Below are 19,968 nucleotides of genomic sequence, written 5' to 3' on the forward strand. Positions count from 1 at the left end.
CTTAGACCCTACTTTTCTTCAGACATGCTAAGTGATTCTTGAGGACTTGAGAGACCTTCTTCCCGCATCCAGATTAAGCCTACTTCTAGAACAAAATGTGCTTTTAATGGACATTGTCTATTCAGCATGCTTTTTAGTCCAGGAGTAGGCTTAATCTGGGTCCCAGAAACCAGCCTGAAGTCGTAGAACTTGGAGTCTAATGTCACGCCCTGACTTATGGAACTCTAGTATGTTGAGTCAGGGTGTGGAGTTCTATGTTGTATTTTCTATGTAGAGGACCCTGGGCGAAGGAGGAAGCCCAGGCAGGAGAGGAGAAACGGCGACCCAAGAGGACGCGGTCATGACGAAAGCCTGAGAAGCAGCCCCAAGAAAGTTTTTTGGGGGGGCACAGGGGATGGTTGGCGGAGCCTGGGTTCAGAGCAGAGCCAACTCCCCGTACTCACGCTAGGAAGCGTGTTACTATGCAGGCTCCGTGTTATGCGGAGCTACGCACTGTGTTGCCAGTGCACCGGCACAGTCCAGTGTGTCCTGTGCTAGCACCACGCACGTGCCGTGCAAAAGTGGGCATCCAGCCAGGACGGGTTGTGCCAGCTCTCCGCTCCAGACCTCCAGTCCGCCTCCACAGTCCGGTACGGCCCGTGCCTGCTCCCCGCACCAAGCCAGTGTTGCGTGTCGCCAGTCAGGCCCGGCCCGTTCCTGCTCCTCGCACCAAGCCAGTGGTGCGTGTTCCCAGTCAGGTACGGCCCGTGCCTGCTCCCCGCACCAAGCCAGTGGTGCGTGTTCCCAGTCCGGCCCGGCCCGTTCCTGTTCCTCGCACCAGACCAGTGGTGAGTGTCGCCAGTCCGGCCCGGCCCGTTCCTGCTCCCCGCACCAAGCCAGTGGTGCGTGTTCCCAGTCCGGCCCGGCCCGTTCCTGCTCCTCGCACAAGGCCAGTGGTGCGTGTTCCCAGTCCGGCCCGGCCCGTGCCTGCTACCCGCACCAAGCCAGTGATGTGTGTTCACCGGTCAGCTGCTCCGCTCCGGAGCCAGAGCAGTCCGCTCCACCGGGGTCCAGTCCAACTCCGGTCAGCGGCTCCACTCCGGAGCCAGAGCAGTCCGCTCCACCGGTGCCTAGTCCAGCTCCGGTCAGCTGCTCCACTCCTGAGCCAGAGCAGTCCGCTCCACCGGTTCCTAGTCCAGCTCCGGTCAGCGGCTCCACTCCGGAGCCAGAGCAGTCCGCTCCACCGGTGCCAAGTTCAGCTCCGGTCAGCGGCTCCAGTCCGGAGCCAGAGCAGTCCGCTCCACCGGTGCCTAGTCCAGCTCCGGTCAGTGGCTCCAGTCCAGACCCAGACGTCAGCCCCTCTCCAGGTTCGGGGTCTCCCACACCAGGGTCCAGACAGGGCTTGGTACATCGTGGGAGGAAGGAGAGGGGAAGCAGCGCGCCGAGGTCCAGACCAGACCAGGGGCATAACGGGGATGCTGAGAGAATGTGGTCGTCACACCCGGAGCCGGATCCGCCTCCGAGGCGGAATGCCCACCCGGACCCTTCCCTGTTATGTCAGGTTGGTGCGGTCGGAGTCCGCACCTTTGGGGGTACTGTCACACCCTGACTTATGGAACTATAGTATGATGAGTAAGGGTGTGGAGTTCTATGTTGTATTTTCTATGTTCTCAGTCTAGGTGTTGTATTTCTATGTTTGGCCGGGTGTGATTCCCAATCAGAGACAGCTGTCACTCGTTGTCTCTGATTGGGGATCATACTTAGGCAGCCTGCTTGCATTCAGTTGTTGTGGGATCTTGTTCCGTGTGTAGGCTTGTTTTGTGTTTAGCCTGAGGACTTCACGTTACGTTGGTTTGTTGTTTTGTTCGTGTGTTTATCGTTGAAATAAACATGTATGCATTTCACGCTGCGCCTTGGTCTCATCCGTCCTTCAACGAACGTGACATCTAAATCAATTTATAATCCTGTATGTTTCGTCTGAGGTAAAATCTCAGGTGCAAACAGTCAACAATTATTAATCACTCCTTTGTTAATACAAATATGTATTGTGTACACATGGCTCTCATTCACAAGTATGATAAAGATGCATTTACTTCTCTGTCATACTGTGGATGCTCCAAAATTCTGCTCAATTTTTTGCTACTCTCTCCTGTCCTATCCTGTCCTCTTCTATGAGTGTGCAATGTTAATGTGTAAATGTTAGTGTATGTGCACAGCCACTCTGTTCTAGCTAATACCTGCCCTGCTTTCAGCTCCACTGTGGACAATGTATCTTCTATGTGTATTTTGTTATTTATTCATGTGCATGTGTGTGTGTGTGTACAAATCAAATCAAATGTTATTTGTTACATTCTTCTTAGTCAACAGGTGTAGACTAACACTGAAATGCTTACTTACGGGTCCATTTCCAACAATGCAGAGTTAAAGATATTACATTAAAAAATAAAATAATATAAAAAGTGAATCGAGTAATAAATACACAGTGAATAACAAACACAAATAAAGAGTAAAAATAACATGGCTATATATATGGGGTAGAAAATAACATGGCTATATACAGGGAGTACCAGTACCGAGTCAATGTGCAGGGGTACGAGGCAATTGAGGTAGCTATGTACTGTACATCCAGTGCATTCGGAAAGTATTCAGACCCCTTGACTTTTTCCACATTTTGTTACGTTACAGCCTTATTCTAAAATTGATTAAATTGTTTTTTTTTCTTCATCAATCTACACAAAATACCCACATAATGACAAAGCAAAAACAGGTTTTTATGAATTTTGGCAAATTTACATAAGAATGAAGACTCTTTACTTAGGACTTTGTAATCGCTGCCAAAGGTGCTTCAACAGTCTCGAGTCTTCTTGGGTATGAGGATACAAGCTTGTCACACCTGTATTTGGGGAGTTTCTCCCATTCTTCTATGCAGACACTCTCAAGATCTGTCAGGTTGGATGGGGAGTGTCGTTGCACTGCTATTTTCAGGTCTCTCCCGAGATGTTTGATCGGGTTCAAGTCCGGGCTCTGGCTGGGCTACTCAAGGACATTCAGAGACTTGTCCCGAAGCCACTCCTGCGTTGTCTTGGCTGTGTGCTTAGGGTAGAAGTCCTGTTGGAAGGTGAACTTTTATCCCAGTCTGAGGTCCTGAGTGCTATGGAGCAGGTTTTCATCAAGGATCTCTCTATACTTTGGTCTGTTTATCTTTCCCTTGATCCTGACTAGTCTCCCAGTCCCTGCCACTGAAAAATATCCCCACAGCATGATGCTGCCACAACCATGCTTCACCGTAGGGATGGTGCCAGGTTTCCTCCAGACGTGACGCTTTGCATTCAGGCCAAAGAATTCAATCTTTGTTTCATCAGACCAGAGAATCTTGTTTCTCATGGAGTCCTTTAGTGGCTTCCGTCTGGCCACTCTACCATAAAGGCCTGACTGGTGGAGTGCTGCAGAGATGCTTGTCCTTCTGGAAGGTTCTCCCATCTCCACAGAGGAAGTCTGGAGCTCTTTCAGAGTGACCATCGGGATCTTGGTCACCTCCCTGACCAAGGCCCTTCTCCCATGAGTGTTTAGTTTGGCTGGGCGGCCAGCTCTAGGAAGTGTCTTGTTGGTTCCAAACTTCTTCCATTTAAGAATGATGGAGTCCACTGTGTTCTTGTGGACCTTCAATGCTGCAGAAATGTTTTAGTACCCTTCCCCAGATCTGTGCCTCGACACAATCCTGTCTCGGAGCTCTACGGACAATTCCTTCGACCTCATGGCTTGGTTTTTGCTCTGACATGCGCTGTCAACTGTGGGACCTTATATAGACAGGTGTGTGCCTTTCCAAATCATGTCCAATCAGTTGAATTTACCACAGATGGACTCCAATGAAGTTGTAGAAACATCTCAAGGATGATAAATGGAAACAGGATGCACCTGAGCTCAATTTCAAGTCTCATAGCAAAGGGTCTGAATAAGGTATTTTTTAATTTTTTAAAATACATTTGCAAACATTTCTACAAACCTGTTTTCACTTTGTCATTATGGGGTATTGTGTGCAGATTGATGAGATTTTTTTTTAGTAAATACATTTTAGAATAAGGCTGTAATGTAACAAAGTGGAAAAAGTGAAGGAGTTTGAATACTTTCCGAATGCACTGTATTGGTAGGGGTAAAGTGACTAGGCAACAGAATAGATAATAGACAGTAGCAGCAGCGTATGAGGTGAGTGTGAAAGTCTGTGTGTGTGCGCGTGTGTGTGTGGCGTCAGTATACGTGTGTGCATGTCGTGTGTGTGTGTATGTGTGTGTGGGTAGAGTCCAGTGTGTGTGTGCATAGAGTCAGTGCAAGAGAGCAACAAAGGGTCAATGTAGGTAGTCCGGGTAGCCATTTGATTAGCTGTTTAGCAGTTTTGAAGTCTTATGGCACGGGGGTAGAAACTGGTCAGGATCCTGTTGGTTCCAGACTTTGTGCATTGGTACCACTTGCCAGAGCAAACAGTCTGTGGCTTGGGTGGCTGGAGTCTTTGACAATGTTTGGGGCCTTCCTCTGACACAGCCTGGTGTAGAGGTCCTGGATGGCAGGGAGCCGGTGATGTACTGGGCCATACACACTACCCTCTGTAGCAACTTGCGGTCAGATGCCAAGCAGTTGCCATACCAAGCGGTGATGCAGCCAGTCAAGATGCTCTCAATGGTGCAGCTGTAGATCTTTTTGAGGATCTGAGGGCCAAATCTTTTCAGCCTCTTGGGGGAAAAGGCGATGTCGTGCCCTCTTCACGACTGTGTTTGTGTGTTTGGAGCATGATAGATCCTTAGTGATGTGGACACCGAGGAAATTAAAGCTCTAGACCTGCTCCACTACAGCCCTTTCGATGTGAATGGGGGCGTGCTCGGCCCGCTGTTTCCTGTAGTCACGATCAGCTCCTTTGTCTTACTGACATTGAGGAAGAGGTTGTTGTCCTGGCACCACACTACCAGGTCTCTGACCTCCTCCCGATAGGCTGTCTCATCTTTGTCGGTGATCAGGACTACTAAAGTCCCAGGGACCTTAGTGATGAACTTCAAGGGAACTATGGTGTTGAACACTGAGCTTTAGTCAATGAGCAGCATTCTTACATAGGTGTTCCTTTTGTCCAAGTGGGAAAGGGCAGTGTGATGTGCAATAGAGATTGCATCATTTGTGGATCTGTTGGGGCGCCATGCAAGTGGGTCCAGGGTGTCTGGGATGATGGTGTTGATGTGAGCCATGACCAGCCTTTCAAAGCATTTCATGGCTACAGATGTGAGTGCTACCGGGTGATAGTCATTTAGATAGGTTACCTTGGCGTTCTTGGGCACAGGGATTAAGGTTGTCTGCTTGAAACATGTAGGTATTACAGACTGGGTCAGGGAGAGGTTGAAAATGTCAGTGAAGACACTTACCAACTGGTCAGCACGTGCTCTGAGTATGTGTCCTAGTAATCCGTCTGGCCCCCCGGCCTTGTGAATGTTAACCTGTTTAAAGGTCTTACTCACATCGGCTACGCAGAGCGTGATCAGACAGTCGTCCAGAACAGCTGGTGCGTTCACGCACGGTACCTCGAAGCGAGCATAGAAGGCATTTAGCTCGTCTGGTAGGCTCGTGTCACTGGGCAGGTCATGGAAGGGTTTCGCTCTGTAATCCGCGATAGTTTTCAAGCCCTGCCACATCTGACGAGCGTCAGATCTGGTGTAATAGGATTCGATCTTAGTCCTGTATTGAAGCTTTGCCTGTTTGAGGGTTCGTCGGAGGGAATAGCAGGATTTCTTATAAGCGTCCGGGTTAGTGTCCCGCTCCTTGAAAGGGGCAGGTCTAGTCTTTAGCTCAGTGCGGATGTTGCCAGTAATACATGGCTTCTGGTTGGGATATATACGTACGGTCACTGTGGGGACGACGTCATTTATGCACTTATTAATGAAGCCGGGGACTGACTTGGTAAACTCCTCAATGCCATCGGATGAATCCTGATACATATTCCAGTCTGTGCTAGCAAAATAGTAATGTAGCTTAGCATCCACTTTATCGTACCACTTCCAAATTGAGCGTGTCACTGGTACTTCCTGTTTTGAGTTTTTGCCTGTGAGCAGGAATCAGGAGGATAGAGCTATGGTTACATTTTCAAAATGCAGGGCGAGGGAGAGCTTTGTATGTTTCTCTGTGTGTGGAGTAAAGGTGATCTATACTTTTTTTCCCTCTAGTTGAACATGTAAAAATGAGGTAAAACAGATTTCAGTTTTCCTGCATTAAAATCACTGGCCGCTAAGAGCGCTGCCTCTGGATGAGCATTTTCTTGTTTGCTTATAGCCCTATATAGTTTGTTGAGTGCAGTCTTAGTACCAGCATTGGTATGTGGTGGTAAATAGACAGCAACGAAAAATGTAGATGAAAAGTCTCTTGGTAAATATTATGGTCTAGAGCTTATCATGAAGTATTCTAACTCAGGCGAACAGAACCTCAAGATTTCTTTAATATTAGAGATCGCGCACCAGCTGTTGTTCACAAAGAGACACACTCCCGCCCTTTAGTTGACGAGACGCTGACGTTCTGTCCTGTCGATGCACAGAAAAACCAGCTAGATTTATATTAACCATGTCCTCGTACAGCCACTACCCCGTGAAGCATAGGATATTACGGTCCTTCAGGCCCCGTTGATAGGATATTCTCGAACGGAGCTCGTCTAGTTTGTTCTCCAGTGATTGTACATTTGCCAATAGAACAGAGGGTAGAGGTGTTTTATTTACACGCCGATGTGGTTTAATCAGGGTGCCCCCAATTCGGCCTCTATATCGCTGTCTTTTCCTCAACCGAGTGTCTTGGATTAGGGCCTGATCTCGTGTGAGCATTGAAGTAGAATTCTTCATCCAAATCAGGGTTAGTGTTTGCTGTTCTGATGTCCAGAAGCTCTTTTCGGTCATAGGAAAAGATGGCGGAAACATTGTGTACAAAAACCGTTAAGATCAGCGCAAAAAAACACACAAAATAGCATAATTGGTCAGCAGCCCCAACCTATGCAGTGTGTGTGTGTGTTTGTGTGTGTTTGTGTGGCCACTCTGATCATACCCCTGTCCTGCTCTCTTGCAGATGTGGACATCCTCCAAAGGCTGGGGCTCAAGGGAGAGAAACCGTCACGTTCCATCCGTCCGGGGATCATTCCGTTCCGATCGGGGGTCTTCCTCACCCAGCAGGCGCGTGTGGAGGCCCCTGCCCGCTCAGTCATACCACTGCCCTACTGGCCCGACCTGGCGCTTCTCCTGAGTGTGCGTTCCCACCGTGTCAACAACGCCTTCCTCTTCAACGTGCTCTCCGGCCGCGGCCGGCTCCTGTTGGGCCTGCAGCTGTCCCCAGGGCAGCTGGTCCTCCACACAGGGCCCAAGAACGCCGTCCCATTCCACTACGACCTCCACGATGGCCAGTGGCACCACCTGGCTCTGGACATCCGTGGGCGGAGGGTGACTCTGTACTCTGCCTGCGGAAAGCAGAGCGTTCACGCAGACTTGACTTCGGCAGACAGAGAAGGCCTGGACCCTGAGAGTTCCTTCCTGCTCGGGAAGATGGGCCAGGGCTCGGTGCAGTTCGAGGGTGCCATTTGCCAGTTTGACCTGATCCCCTCCTCCCAGGCAGCTCACAACTACTGCAGGTACATTAAGAAACAGTGCAGGGAGGCTGACACCTACAGGCCAAACATAGCGCACCTCCTGCCCCTCTTAACCCGAGACCCCAACATCACGGCCAGCCTGGCTCCGCTTACCCCCCCAGCTCCCTCCGAGCTGAGCAGGAAGCCCATGGGCATGAACCTGGCAAGGAGCGCCACTGCAGCTGCCTCCGCTGTTAGGTATGTGCTGCCGGCCATCCTGCTAAAGCCCACCCATAGGACCACTCCCCTGCCCGGTACTGTGATGCTGCTCACGACACGGCCTGGGCTAGCCTTCCCGACCAAGGATCAGACAGAGACCGTTACAGCACCACTCAGGAATGGAGTCGCCCCTCCCTCCTCCCCCAAAACCTCCACCATCACTCAGAAATCCCCCAAGCCCACCCATTTCAAGCCCACCAATGTCAAGCCCACCCCTGTTAAGCCTGACAATTTCAAGCCCACCCCTGTCAAGCCCACCCCTGACAAGCCCATCTATGCCAAGCCCATCCTTGCCAAGCCCACCCCTCGCAGCGGCAGCAGCCCCAAGAAGACCACAGAGGGGCTTGAGGCAAAGAAGAAACCCTCTGTCACTGCAGCCGCTAAGCCTACCAAGAAGAAGCCAGACTCTGCCCTTCTAGCCCATGGGGCAGTCAGCCCCGGGCCAAAGAAACCACCACAGAAACCGCAGCCTACAGCAGCCAAAAAGACAACAGCCCAGCATAAAGTCACAGCCACTCGCCAATTCAAAGCCACCAATGCACCTGCCAATCCAAAGATATCCAAAGCCACCAATGCACTTGTCACCCAACGGCCCACCAAACCCACCTATGCCCCCTTTACCCTCCCCACCACGGGCTGGTTGCAGACGTACGATGTGGAACCGACCCATTTTTCTCTACTATTGCCAGGACCCCAAGGGCTAAAGGGTGAACCAGGCCTTGTGGTAAGAGCCTCTTAATACTCTCTTCTACCGACTGTGTCAAGTCTTAATGTTATGCATACTGTCAACGTATTTGTGTGTTGGTTGGGTTGGGGTGGGTGTCAGGGGGTGGAATGTGTATGGATGGGATCAAATTCTACTCAAGAGTTCTGTGTGTATGCGGGGGGGGGGGGGGGGTGCATAAGAGATTGTAATTAGTGCAAGAAAGCAGTGTACATATGTGTGTGCGTGAGTGTTTATGTGCGAGGTGGAGGTGTGTGGCAGGTTGAGTTATTTAACTCTCTGGAGTGGTGAAAGTGGAGCATATGTGAGCCCCCTCTCCCTCATCCTACTACCCCTCTCCCAGACTCTATTCCAGTCTGATTACAGACCTCTACCCCTCCAACCAGCCTCACTGGGAACAATCATCGAGGCTCAGTGACGGTTCCGCTGAGGGAATAGGGGGGGGGGGGGGGGGGGGGGGGGACAGCCTCATCAAAGCTCTGCCAGCCCAAGTAGAGAGAGTTCCCCCCTTTTCAATGGAGAGGGGGAGGAGGACATGAGGGCTGGGTCTGTGATCAGAGAACCCTTCAGTGTATATATGACCAGATTACTACATTGGAAAGTAGAGGTGGGGGGAGAAAGGAGGATGACTGAAGAGAAAAGAGAGAGAGCGAGAGAGAGAGAGAGAGAGAGAGAGAGAGAGAGAGAGAGAGAGAGAGAGAGAGAGAGAGAGAGAGAGAGAGAGAGAACATTGTGGACAGGGTTCACAAAGTTGCTTTGTTCAAATTTCTCTCCTTTTTCTCAGAGCATTTGTCTTTACTGTCCTCTTCTGCTTTTCAAAACACAAGAACATCAAATGTATATCTATTGGTACATACAGAGTACAAAGCATGTCAGTGTCCTTGTTTGAAGTGAAATGCAAAAGGGTTCGAGGCAATCTTTTACTGTAGCTAGCGATTACATTTTAATAATACATGTCTCTTGTCCAACCTATGCAAATCATTGACGAGGAAATACATTTTTAATACTTTCGAATGTAGATTGCCAGATTTGACGACTTGCCCCTCACATCTCACACAAGAGAACTCACAGCTTGCCCTTACATGCTGCAGAAAGGCTGGCTGTGACTCTTTGTTTTTTGTATCGCTGCAAGTTATAAGCTAGGAATCTCGACAGTTTGTGCCTTCGTCACGGAAGTGTGCCAAGCTATCTGGCATGTCCTGAAGGAGGATTTTGTTGATCGGCAGAGAGTTTTGTCTTCGTGGGAGAGAATTTATTCCCTCTTAGGGTAAACCTGATGCGACCATATCCAGGTAAGACACACTAAATGCATGTGATTATTATACCAATATAGAAGTAATTATATGTCTCACATAAAAGTGATCTGGCATCCCAATAAGAGGTTGGGGGCCTATGTCCAAAGCATAGGCTACACAGTTGTTACAGTACACATTTGATAGCCTTCATGTTCCTGTTCAATACTAATGGAAATGCTTATTTTATTCAAGGGTTCTTCAGGCCTTGATGATGCCAAGAAGATCTACAACTACCGCCACTCAAGAGCCAGAATAATTTTAGAGAACTGCTTTGGATTCCTTGCTGCAAGATGGAGGATCCTGGGACGAGCCCTTGAGGTTGCCCTAGAGAAAGCTGAGACCATTGTGAAGGCCTGCGTGGACCTCCACAACAACCTTTGCATCACAGACACTGACAACACAGAGTCATCAACACGGTACACCCACCCCACGTTTGTTGACCACTCCACACCCATTGGGGACCTGCGTTCAGGAGAGTGAAGGCAGGTGGTACAAGAGGACACCAGCTTCCTGGACCCAAGGAACATGTTGGCAGACAGGGCAACCAGAGTTGCTATATTTTTTTATACAAATTTTTTATTTCACCTTTATTTAACCAGGTAAGCCAGTTGAGAACAAGTTCTCATTTACAACTGCGACCTGGCCAGCAATTTAGACGTGCCCAACAACTTCAAGGAATACTTCCTCACACCAGCTGGTAGAGTGTCTTTCCAGGATGCTGCCATCACCCTACAGTAAATGTTGGAGTGTGGTTTGGAAAACACATACGTTCTCTTCCTCTGTAGTTTCGCCGTCCTGGAGCCTGATCTTCCTGCACCTTCGTCGGTGGGGGTGTCTGCGGCCGCAGTGCCTACTACTACAATTTCGAAGTCGACGTCGGCAATCTTCAGTCCCTGCTCTAGATCGAGTGGGGCTTCTCCATCTGTCACAGGCCTGCATCATGTGAAGTGTGGGAGTGGGCGGATTTACTCGTCCTTCTCGCCAGCTGTGATTTTGAGCAGCTCCATGGTAAGTAATGTGACCGTTCCTGGTGCAAAAACGATGTCCTATCCCGGAGCTCGAGTAAATTACATTACTAAGCTGCTCCCGAATGTACTACGTCAGGACATGGAAATTAATTCTATAGCGGTCCATGTGGGTTTTAATGACATTATGAAGGGCAGCTCTGAACAGTTGAAACTGGATTTTAAAGAGCTGATTGACTCTCTGCCAGACACTAACAAAAAACCCATCATATCTGGCCCTGTGCCCTCTCTGAATCGTGGCATTGAACGCTTTAGCAGGATTCTTGCTCTTCACAACTGGCTACGTGATTATTGCAGCTCAATGGGTGTAACTTCTGTTGACGTTATCAATCATAGTCTGCTGCTGGAAAAACGTATGTGTTATGGCTTTACACCCCCTGCTATAATGTGGATAAAGAGTTACTTGTCTAACAGAACACGGAGGGTGTTCTTTAATAGAAGCCTCTCAAACTTAATCCAGGTAGAATCAGTAATTCCCCAGGGCAGCTGTCTAGGCCCCTTGCTTTATTCCATCTTTACTAACGACATGCCACTGGCTTTGAGTAAAGCCAGTGTGTCTATGTATGCAGATGACTCAACACTATATACGTCAGCTACTACGGCAACTGAAATAACTGCAACACTTAACAAAGAGTTGCAGTTAGTTTCGGGAATTTATTTATTCCATTTTAGAATAAGCTGTAACGTAACAAAATGTGGAAAAAGTCAAGGGTTCTGAAAACTTTCCGAAGGCACTAAATGGGTGTCTGTCCGACGATGTTTTACATAAATACGAAGCCAACCCATTTGTCGGACAATCGGTGGGACACACAGAGCAACCCTCGTCTCTTTCACATTTTTCAAATTGCGAACATACCGGTTCTGAATCTTTCTCCATTTTTCTTTCATATCGCTATTGGTGCTGACATTTTGTGATATCCCTCCAGCTGTTATCTTTTGTGTTCTTGTCCAAATACAACTGCATCAAAGGATTGTAGAGGTTATCATATCGTCTCACCTCCTCGCACAGACGCTCCTCAAAACTGGACAGAGATATAATTGTGTGTAGCAGATGTCGAAATAAAAGCACAAAAAAAGTTGCTTGCAAGTAGAATAGCAAGTAGAATAGCAGTAGCAGCAAAGTAGCAGCAGGTCCACTGCTTCCGTGTTTATACCAGAAGGGATACCAGAAGGGATTTGATGTAGACACAGTCTTCTGCCCCTCATGTCTTTGCAAAATAATGTGCCACTTCCTCATTCTCCACATGCAGGTTAGAAATCCCTAACCCCCAAAAATCTCCTCTAACCCCCCTGCGCCCCCAAGCCTGGGGCCAGCGTGCTAGCGCTGACGCCTTTCCATCTCTGCACCAGAATCCTCTGTTACATAGGGCGATTTAGGGACGTGCCGCTGTACTTACCAAAGGTCAGGTCAAGCATTAAACACTTCACCATTCAGTTTCCCACTGCAGGCAGGCAGGCTAGTCAAAGGCTTTTCCACAACTAGCGACAGCACCAGGATCCATTTCAGTGTTTCCATGGATGACACATGGATGACACACCTCTAGAATTCCACTGGAATGGCTCAGATAGCTGAGGAGGGAATCTCCAGTGACAATACCAGGGGAAACACCAGGTCCTACTTATAGATCCTCTAACTGAGGAAATACTTAATACATTTGAGAAGGTAAATTAGCTATTTTTACATTCAGAAAATAAATACGCTAGATGAATCAATCCCCTCTCTTCAGTTATTTTTATTTTTTCTCTCTTTGCCCCTGTATTGTTGCTGTGTGGGCTCTTTCAGACATTGTTTTGATGTGACTGTGGGTGTGCTACGTGTCACACTGTACTCCAGCCATTGAAGTGGCTCTGTAATTTGAGGGGCCACATTTGCAGAGTGCTCTCTGCAGGGCTGGTTAATTGACATGTGTGCTGATGGCTAGACCTGAGCTCTCTGTCATTACACGTTGACAGAGTCAAAAGCTTCAAGTTCCTTGGCATACACATCACTGAGGACGCAACAGTGCCCCTTCAACCTCAGGAAGCTGAAGAAATGTGTCTTGAACCCTAAAACCCTCACAAACTTCTACAGATGCACTATCGAGAGCATTCTGTCGGGCTGTATCACCGCCTGGTTACGGCAACTGCACCGCCTGCAACTGCAGGGCTCTCCTGCCATCCAGGACATCTACAGCACCCGATGTAACAGGAAGGCCAAGAAAGTCATCAAAGACCTCAGCAACCCAAGCCATGGCCTGTTCATCCCACTACCATCTAGAAGGTGGAGACAGTACAGGTGCATCAAAGCTGGGACCGAGAGACTGAAAAACAGCTTCTATCTCCAGGCCATCAGACTGTTAAACAGTCATCACTAGCCTTAGACACTGTCACTAGCTGGCTACCATCCGATACTTTACCCTGCACCTTAGAGGCTGCTGCCCTATGTACATAGTCATTGAACACTGGTTACTTTAATAATGTTTACATATTGTTTTATCTGAAGGCGAAATAAATGCACACCTGTTTAGGCGAGGTGCTGGCTAGTGGAGTAGAACACTTGAAAATAATGGAGTAATGGAGAGCTGCACACTCTAGGAGCTCAGATGCAATAATTTTATAACCAACGTTTCGACAGCAAAGCTGTCTTCATCAGGTACATACTGTCTTACCCACTTTATATGTATACTGAACAAAAATATGAACGCAACATGTAACATTTTGGTCCCATGTTTCATGAGCTGAAATAAAATATCCCAAAAATGATCCATATGCACAAAAAGCTTATTTCTCTAAAATGTTGTGCACAAATTTGTTTACATCCCTGTTAGTGAGCATTTGGCCTTTGCCAAGATAATCCATCCAGCAGACAGGTGTGGCATATCAAGAAGCTCATTAAACAGCATGATCATTACACAGGTGCACCTTGCGCTGGGGACAATAAAAGGTCACTTTAAAATGTGCAGTTTTGTCACACAACACAATGCCACAGATGTCTCAGCTTTTGAGGAAGCATGCAATTGGTATGCTGCCTGCAGAAATGTCCACCAGAGCTGTTGCCAGAGAATCTAATGTTAATTTCTCTACCATAAGCCTCCCCCAACGTCATTTTAGAAAATTTGCCAGAACGTCCAACCGGCCTCACAACCGCAGCCCACGTGTAATCACTCCAGCCCATGACTTCCACATCCAGCTTCTTCACATGCGGGATCATCTGAGACCAGCCACCCGGACAGCTGATGAAACTGAGGAGTATACCCTTTGGTTGCGCCCCTGCCCAGTCATGTGAAATCCATAGTTTAGGGCCTAATTTATTTATTTCAATTGACTGCTTTCCTTATATGAACTTTAACTCAGTAAAATCGTTGAAATTGTTGCATGTTGCATTTATATTTTTGTTCAGTATATATAATGTATTCTAGTCATGGCTCATCCTATACAGTGCCTTCAGAAAGTATTCACACCCCTTGACCTTTTTCACATTTTGTTGTGTTACAGCCTGAATTTAAAATGGATTAAATATACTTAAAAAGAATAATTATAATTATAATAATAATAATAATAATATATATTATTAACTATTCAACCCCTTTGTTATGGCAAGCCTAAATAAGTTCAGGAGTAAAAATGTGCTTAACAAGTCACATAATAGGTTGCATGGACTCTGGGTGCAATAATAGTGTTTAATATGATTTTCGAATAACTACCACATCTCTGTATCCCACACATATAATTATCTGTAAGGTCCCTCAGTCAAGAAGTGAATTTCGAACACAGATTCAACCACAAAGACTAGCAAGGTTTTCCAGTGCCTCGTAAAGAAGGGCATCTATTGGTAGATGGATGAAAAAAGAGCAGACATTGAATATCCCTTTGAACATGGTGAAGTTATTAATTACACTTTGGATGGTGTATCAATACACCCAGTCAATACAAAGATACACGCGTCCTTCCTAACTCAGTTGCCGGAGAAGAAGGAAACTGCTCAGGGATTTCACCATGAGGCCAATGGAGACTTTGAAACAGTTGCAGAGTTTCATGGCTGTAATAAGAGGATGGATCAACAACATTGAAGTTACTCCACAATACTAACCTAATTGACAGAGTGAAAATAATTAAGCCTGTACATAATAAAGTATTCCAAAACAATGCTACCTGTTTGCAACCAGGCACTAAAGTAATACTGAAAATTAATTTTAATAGAAAGTTAGCAAAAATAGATAAGATCTTGCTACCATGGAAAGGAAAATACCTGTCAATTTGTCGAAAAATCACCCTGATTAACTCTTTACTATTATCCCAGTTTACCTGTTTGCTTATGGTCTTGCCTACATCTAGCAAACAGTTTTTTTTTAATTATATGAGAAAAAAATATTCCATTTTATTTGGAACGGCAAGCCAGACAAAATTAAACAGGCCTATTTATATAATGAATATGAATTCGGAGGACAGAAATTATTAAATATTAAAGCATTAGACCTATCACTAAAAGCTTCAGTCATACAAAAGTTATACTTAAATCCGAACTGGTTCTCTAGCAAATTAGTAAGATTGTCTCACTCAATGTTCAAGAATGGCCTTTGTCCCTTTATTCAGATTACAACCTCTCACTTTCAGTTATTTGAAAAGGAAATCATCTTCCAAATATCAATATTTCTAAAACAAGCCATAGAAAGTTGATTGCAATTTCAATTTAATCCTCCAGAAACGACAGAACAAATAATGCAACAAATATTGTGGTTAAACTCAAATATACTAACTGATAAAAAAAAGTTTTTTTTGAAAAAATGTTTAAAAAAGGTATAATCTTTGTAAATGATATCATCGGTAGGACTGGTGGAGTTATGTCGCACATGCAGCTAACAAAAACATATGGAAATGTCTGCTCTACCAAAATTACAACCAAATAATTGCAGCATTACCGCAAAAATGGAAGAGGAAAGTGGAAGGGGGAAAAATTAAGGAACTTGTCTGTCGGCCCTGCATTAAAGAACATAATTGGTTAAAGAAAATTGTAATAAATAAAAAAGTATACCAGTTTCATTTAAGGACCAAATGATTGACAGCCGTCCCATATAGATTGCAAAATAGTTGGGAAGAGATTTTTGACGTACAGATTCCATGGCATAGTGTTTATGAAATGATACACAAAACGACGCCAGATCCAAAACTTAGAATTTTTCAAATTATTATATGAAATTCTTGCTACCAATAGAATGTTATTTATATGTGGGGAGAACAAGTATTTGATACACTGCCGATTTTGCAGGTTTTCCTACTTACAAAGCATGTAGAGGTCTATAATTTTTATCATAGCTACACTTCAACCGTGAGAGACGGAATCTAAAAAATCCAGAAAATCAAATTGTATGATTTTTAAGTAATTAATTTGCATTTTATTGCATGACATAAGTATTTGATCACCTACCAACCAGTAAGAATTCCAGCTGACAGACCTGTTAGTTTTTCTTTAAGAAGCCCTCCTGTTCTCCACTCATTACCTGTATTAACTGCACCTGTTTGAACTCGTTACCTGTATAAAATGCACCTGTCCACACACTCAATCAAACAGACTCCAACCTCTCCACAATGGCCAAGACCAGAGAGCTGTGTAAGGACATCAGGGATAAAATTGTAGACCTGCACAAGGCTGGGATGGGCTACAGGACAATAGGCAAGCAGCTTGGTGAGAAGGCAACAACTGTTGGCGCAATTATTAGAAAATGAAAGAAGTTCAAGATGACGGTCAATCATCCTCGGTCTGGGGCTCCATGCAAGATCTCACCTCGTGGGGCATCAATGATCATGAGGAAGGTGAGGGATCAGCCCAGAACTACATGGCAGGACCTGGTCAAAGACCTGAAGAGAGCTGGGACCACAGTCTCAAAGAAAACCATTAGTAACACATGATCACAAGAACGGTGAGCAAAAATCCCATAACCACACGGGGGGACCTAGTGAATGACCTGCAGAGAGCTGGGACCAAAGTAACAAAGCCTACCATCAGTAACAAACTACGCCGCCAGGGACTCAAATCCTGCAGTGCTAGACGTGTCCCCCTGCTCAAGCCAGTACATGTCCAGGCCCGTCTGAAGTTTGCTAGAGTGCATTTGGATGATCCAGAAGAGGATTGGGAGAATGTCATATGGTCAGATGACACCAAAATATAACTTTTTGGTAAAAACTCAACTCTTCGTGTTTGGAGGACAAAGAATGCTGAGTTGCATCCAAAGAACACCATACCTACTGTGAAGCATGGGGGTGGAAACATCATGCTTTGGGGCTGTTTTTCTGCAAAGGGACCAGGATGACTGATCCGTGTAAAGGAAAGAATGAATGGGGCCATGTATCGTGAGATTTTGAGTGAAAACCTCCTTCCATCAGCAAGGGCATTGAAGATGAAACGTGGCTGGGTCTTTCAGCATGACAATGATCCCAAACACACCGCCCGGGCAACGAAGGAGTGGCTTCGTAAGAAGCATTTCAAGGTCCTGGAGTGGCCTAGCCAGTCTCCAGATCTCAACCCCATAGAAAATATTTGGAGGGAGTTGAAAGTCCGTGTTGCCCAGCGACAGCCCCAAAACATCACTGCTCTAGAGGAGATCTGCATAGAGGAATGGGCCAAAATACCAGCAACAGTGTGTGAAAACCTTGTGAAGACTTACAGAAAACGTTTGACCTGTGTCATTGCCAACAAAGGGTATATAACAAAGTATTGAGAAACTTTTGTTATTGACCAAATACTTATTTTCCACCATAATTTGCAAATAAATTCATAAAAAATCCTACAATGTGAAAAAAAATCTCATTTTGTCTGTCATAGTTGACGTGTACCTATAATGAAAATTACAGGCCTCTCTCATCTTTTTAAGTGGAAGAACTTGCACAATTGGTGGCTGACTAAATACTTTTTTTCCCCACTGTATATATATATATATATATATATATATATATATATATTCACAACCCTTGGCATTCTTCCTATTTTGTGTCCTTACAACCTGGAATTAAAAATGATTTTTGTGGTGTTTGTATCATTTGATTTACACAACATGCCTACCACTTGAAACAAACAAGAAATGAGACAAATACTGGGATTTTTGCCCATTCTTCAAGGCAAAACTACTCCAGCTCCTTCAAGTTGGATGGGTTCCACTGGTGTACAGCAATCGTTAAGTCATACCACAGATTTTCAACTGGATTGAGGTCTGGGCTTTGACTAGGCCATTCCAAGACATTTAAATGTTTCCCCTTAAATCACTCGAGTGTTGCTTTAGCAGTATGCTTAGGGTCATTGTCCTGCTGGAAGGTGAACCGCCATCCCAGTCTCAAATCTCTGGAAGACTGAAACAGATTTCCCTCAAGAATTTCCCTGTATTTAGCGCCATCCATCATTCCTTCAATTCTGACCAGTTTCCCAGTCCCTGCCGATGAAACACATCCCCACAGCATGATGCTGCCACCACCATGCTTCACTGTGGGGATGGTGTTCTCGGGGTGATGAGAGGTGTTGTGTTTGCGCCAGACATAGCGTTTTCCTTGATGGCCAAAAAGCTCAATTTTACCTTCTTCCATATGTTTGGGGAGTCTCCCACATGCCTTTTGGTGAACACCAAACGTGTTTGCTTATTTTTTTCTTTAAGCAATGGCTTTTTTTCTGGCCACTCTTCCATAATGCCCAGCTGTCCTCAACACCCCCGCCGGTCTGCTCGCAGACCTTCAACGCAAGCTGGTGGATTTTTTCTGGTCGGGCCATTACTGGCTGAGGGCGGCAGTGTTGTATATGTCCGTAAATGAAGGAGGACAGGGCCTGGTGGAAATGGAGAGCAGGGTGGCTGCATTCCAACTAAAGGCGGCGCAGAGACTGCTGTACCATACTGATGTCAGATGGTGGGAACCAGCATGCGTGCTGCTGAGGAGAGCTGGCGGATAAGGGTTGGACCGGCAGCTATTCCTCATGAAGCTGGAGGGGCTGAGTACAGCAGGTCTCTCTGATTTTTACTCTGCGGTTCTGAGGGCCTGGCACCTACTAAGGCCCACACGAGAAGGAGGTGTGGAGCCTGGGCTGTGGGTGTGGGAGGAGCCTATCTTCCACAACCCAGCCATCCTTTTGAGATCGGTTCAGTCGGCCACCCTGCAGAGGCGACTGATGGCAGCGGGATTACTATGGCTGGGTGACCTGCGACTGCTGGGGGAGGAGAGGTGGAAAACCCCAGAAGTCCTAGCACAACAAACAGGACTAACATCTCTTAGGCTGCTGGAGAGATTCCTGGAGGAAGTCCAGGAGGCACTGTCTGAGTCGGTAAGGGGGGTGTTTGAGCGGCCAAATGGGGGGGGGCCACCAATGTTTCCGCCACTGCAGGTGACGGCAGAGACTGGGGACTGGCAAGGGGGTCTGGAGGACTTGTTAGATTTTAACACTCCGAGCCTGGGGGAGTTTGAAGGGGTGGGAGGTAAAGCCCTATACAACCTCTGTATTAAGGTGAGGAACATTAGGAGCCTAACAGGAGTGAAGGCACATCAGTGGCAGGGGGTATGTTGGGTGGAGAGTATGGTAGGTTTTAGATGGAGGGGGCTCTACAAACTCCCAGTGCCAAAGAGGTCAGGGGACCTCCAGTGGAGGGTTCTACATGGAGCCCTGGCCACTAACAGCTGGTTGACACGGGTCGAACCGGGAGTCGGACAGGGGTGTCCTTTCTGTGTCATGAGTGAAACTGTGATTCATGTGTTTTCTGTGTGCGCCAGGTTAATGCCTTTAATGTCTGTGTGAGAGGTTGGGGGTGGAGTTTACTGTTGGGATGTTTATAATGGGGTACAGGTATTAAAATAAGGAAAAGGCCAAATGTGTGGTGTTGAATTTTCTGTTTGCTCAGGCAAAGTTGGCTATTTGGCTAACAAGGACAAACAGGGTCAAAGGTGGGGGGATAACAGACCCTTTACTATTATTTAATGGGATGGTCTCTGCGCGCCTTAGGGTAGAATTTGAGTTCTATAAAATGATAAAAAGTGTGGAGATGTTTCAAGAGATATGGTGTGTTGGGGGGGCTGTCTGTATAGCTGGGGAAGATGGTCTGGATATACGGTTGTAGAAGTGGTGAGGTTTGGGTTATTGTGATG

General features: G+C 46.5%; 1 protein-coding gene across 1 annotated transcript in view; it reads left to right on the forward strand.

The window, feature by feature from the left end:
* Window positions 1-19,968, forward strand: part of col27a1a (collagen, type XXVII, alpha 1a) — a gene marked incomplete at both ends in the record, with an annotated part of 366,083 nt that overhangs the window by 31,229 nt on the left and 314,886 nt on the right. The window contains one exon of the mRNA XM_084160593.1: window positions 7,060-8,555. Coding sequence (XP_084016719.1) covers window positions 7,060-8,555 — 1,496 coding nt within the window. The remainder of the gene's footprint in view (window positions 1-7,059; window positions 8,556-19,968) is intronic.

This window comes from Coregonus lavaretus (assembly GCF_964263955.1).
Source record: "Coregonus lavaretus genome assembly, chromosome: 4".
Taxonomy (NCBI): Eukaryota; Metazoa; Chordata; class Actinopteri; order Salmoniformes; family Salmonidae; genus Coregonus; species Coregonus lavaretus.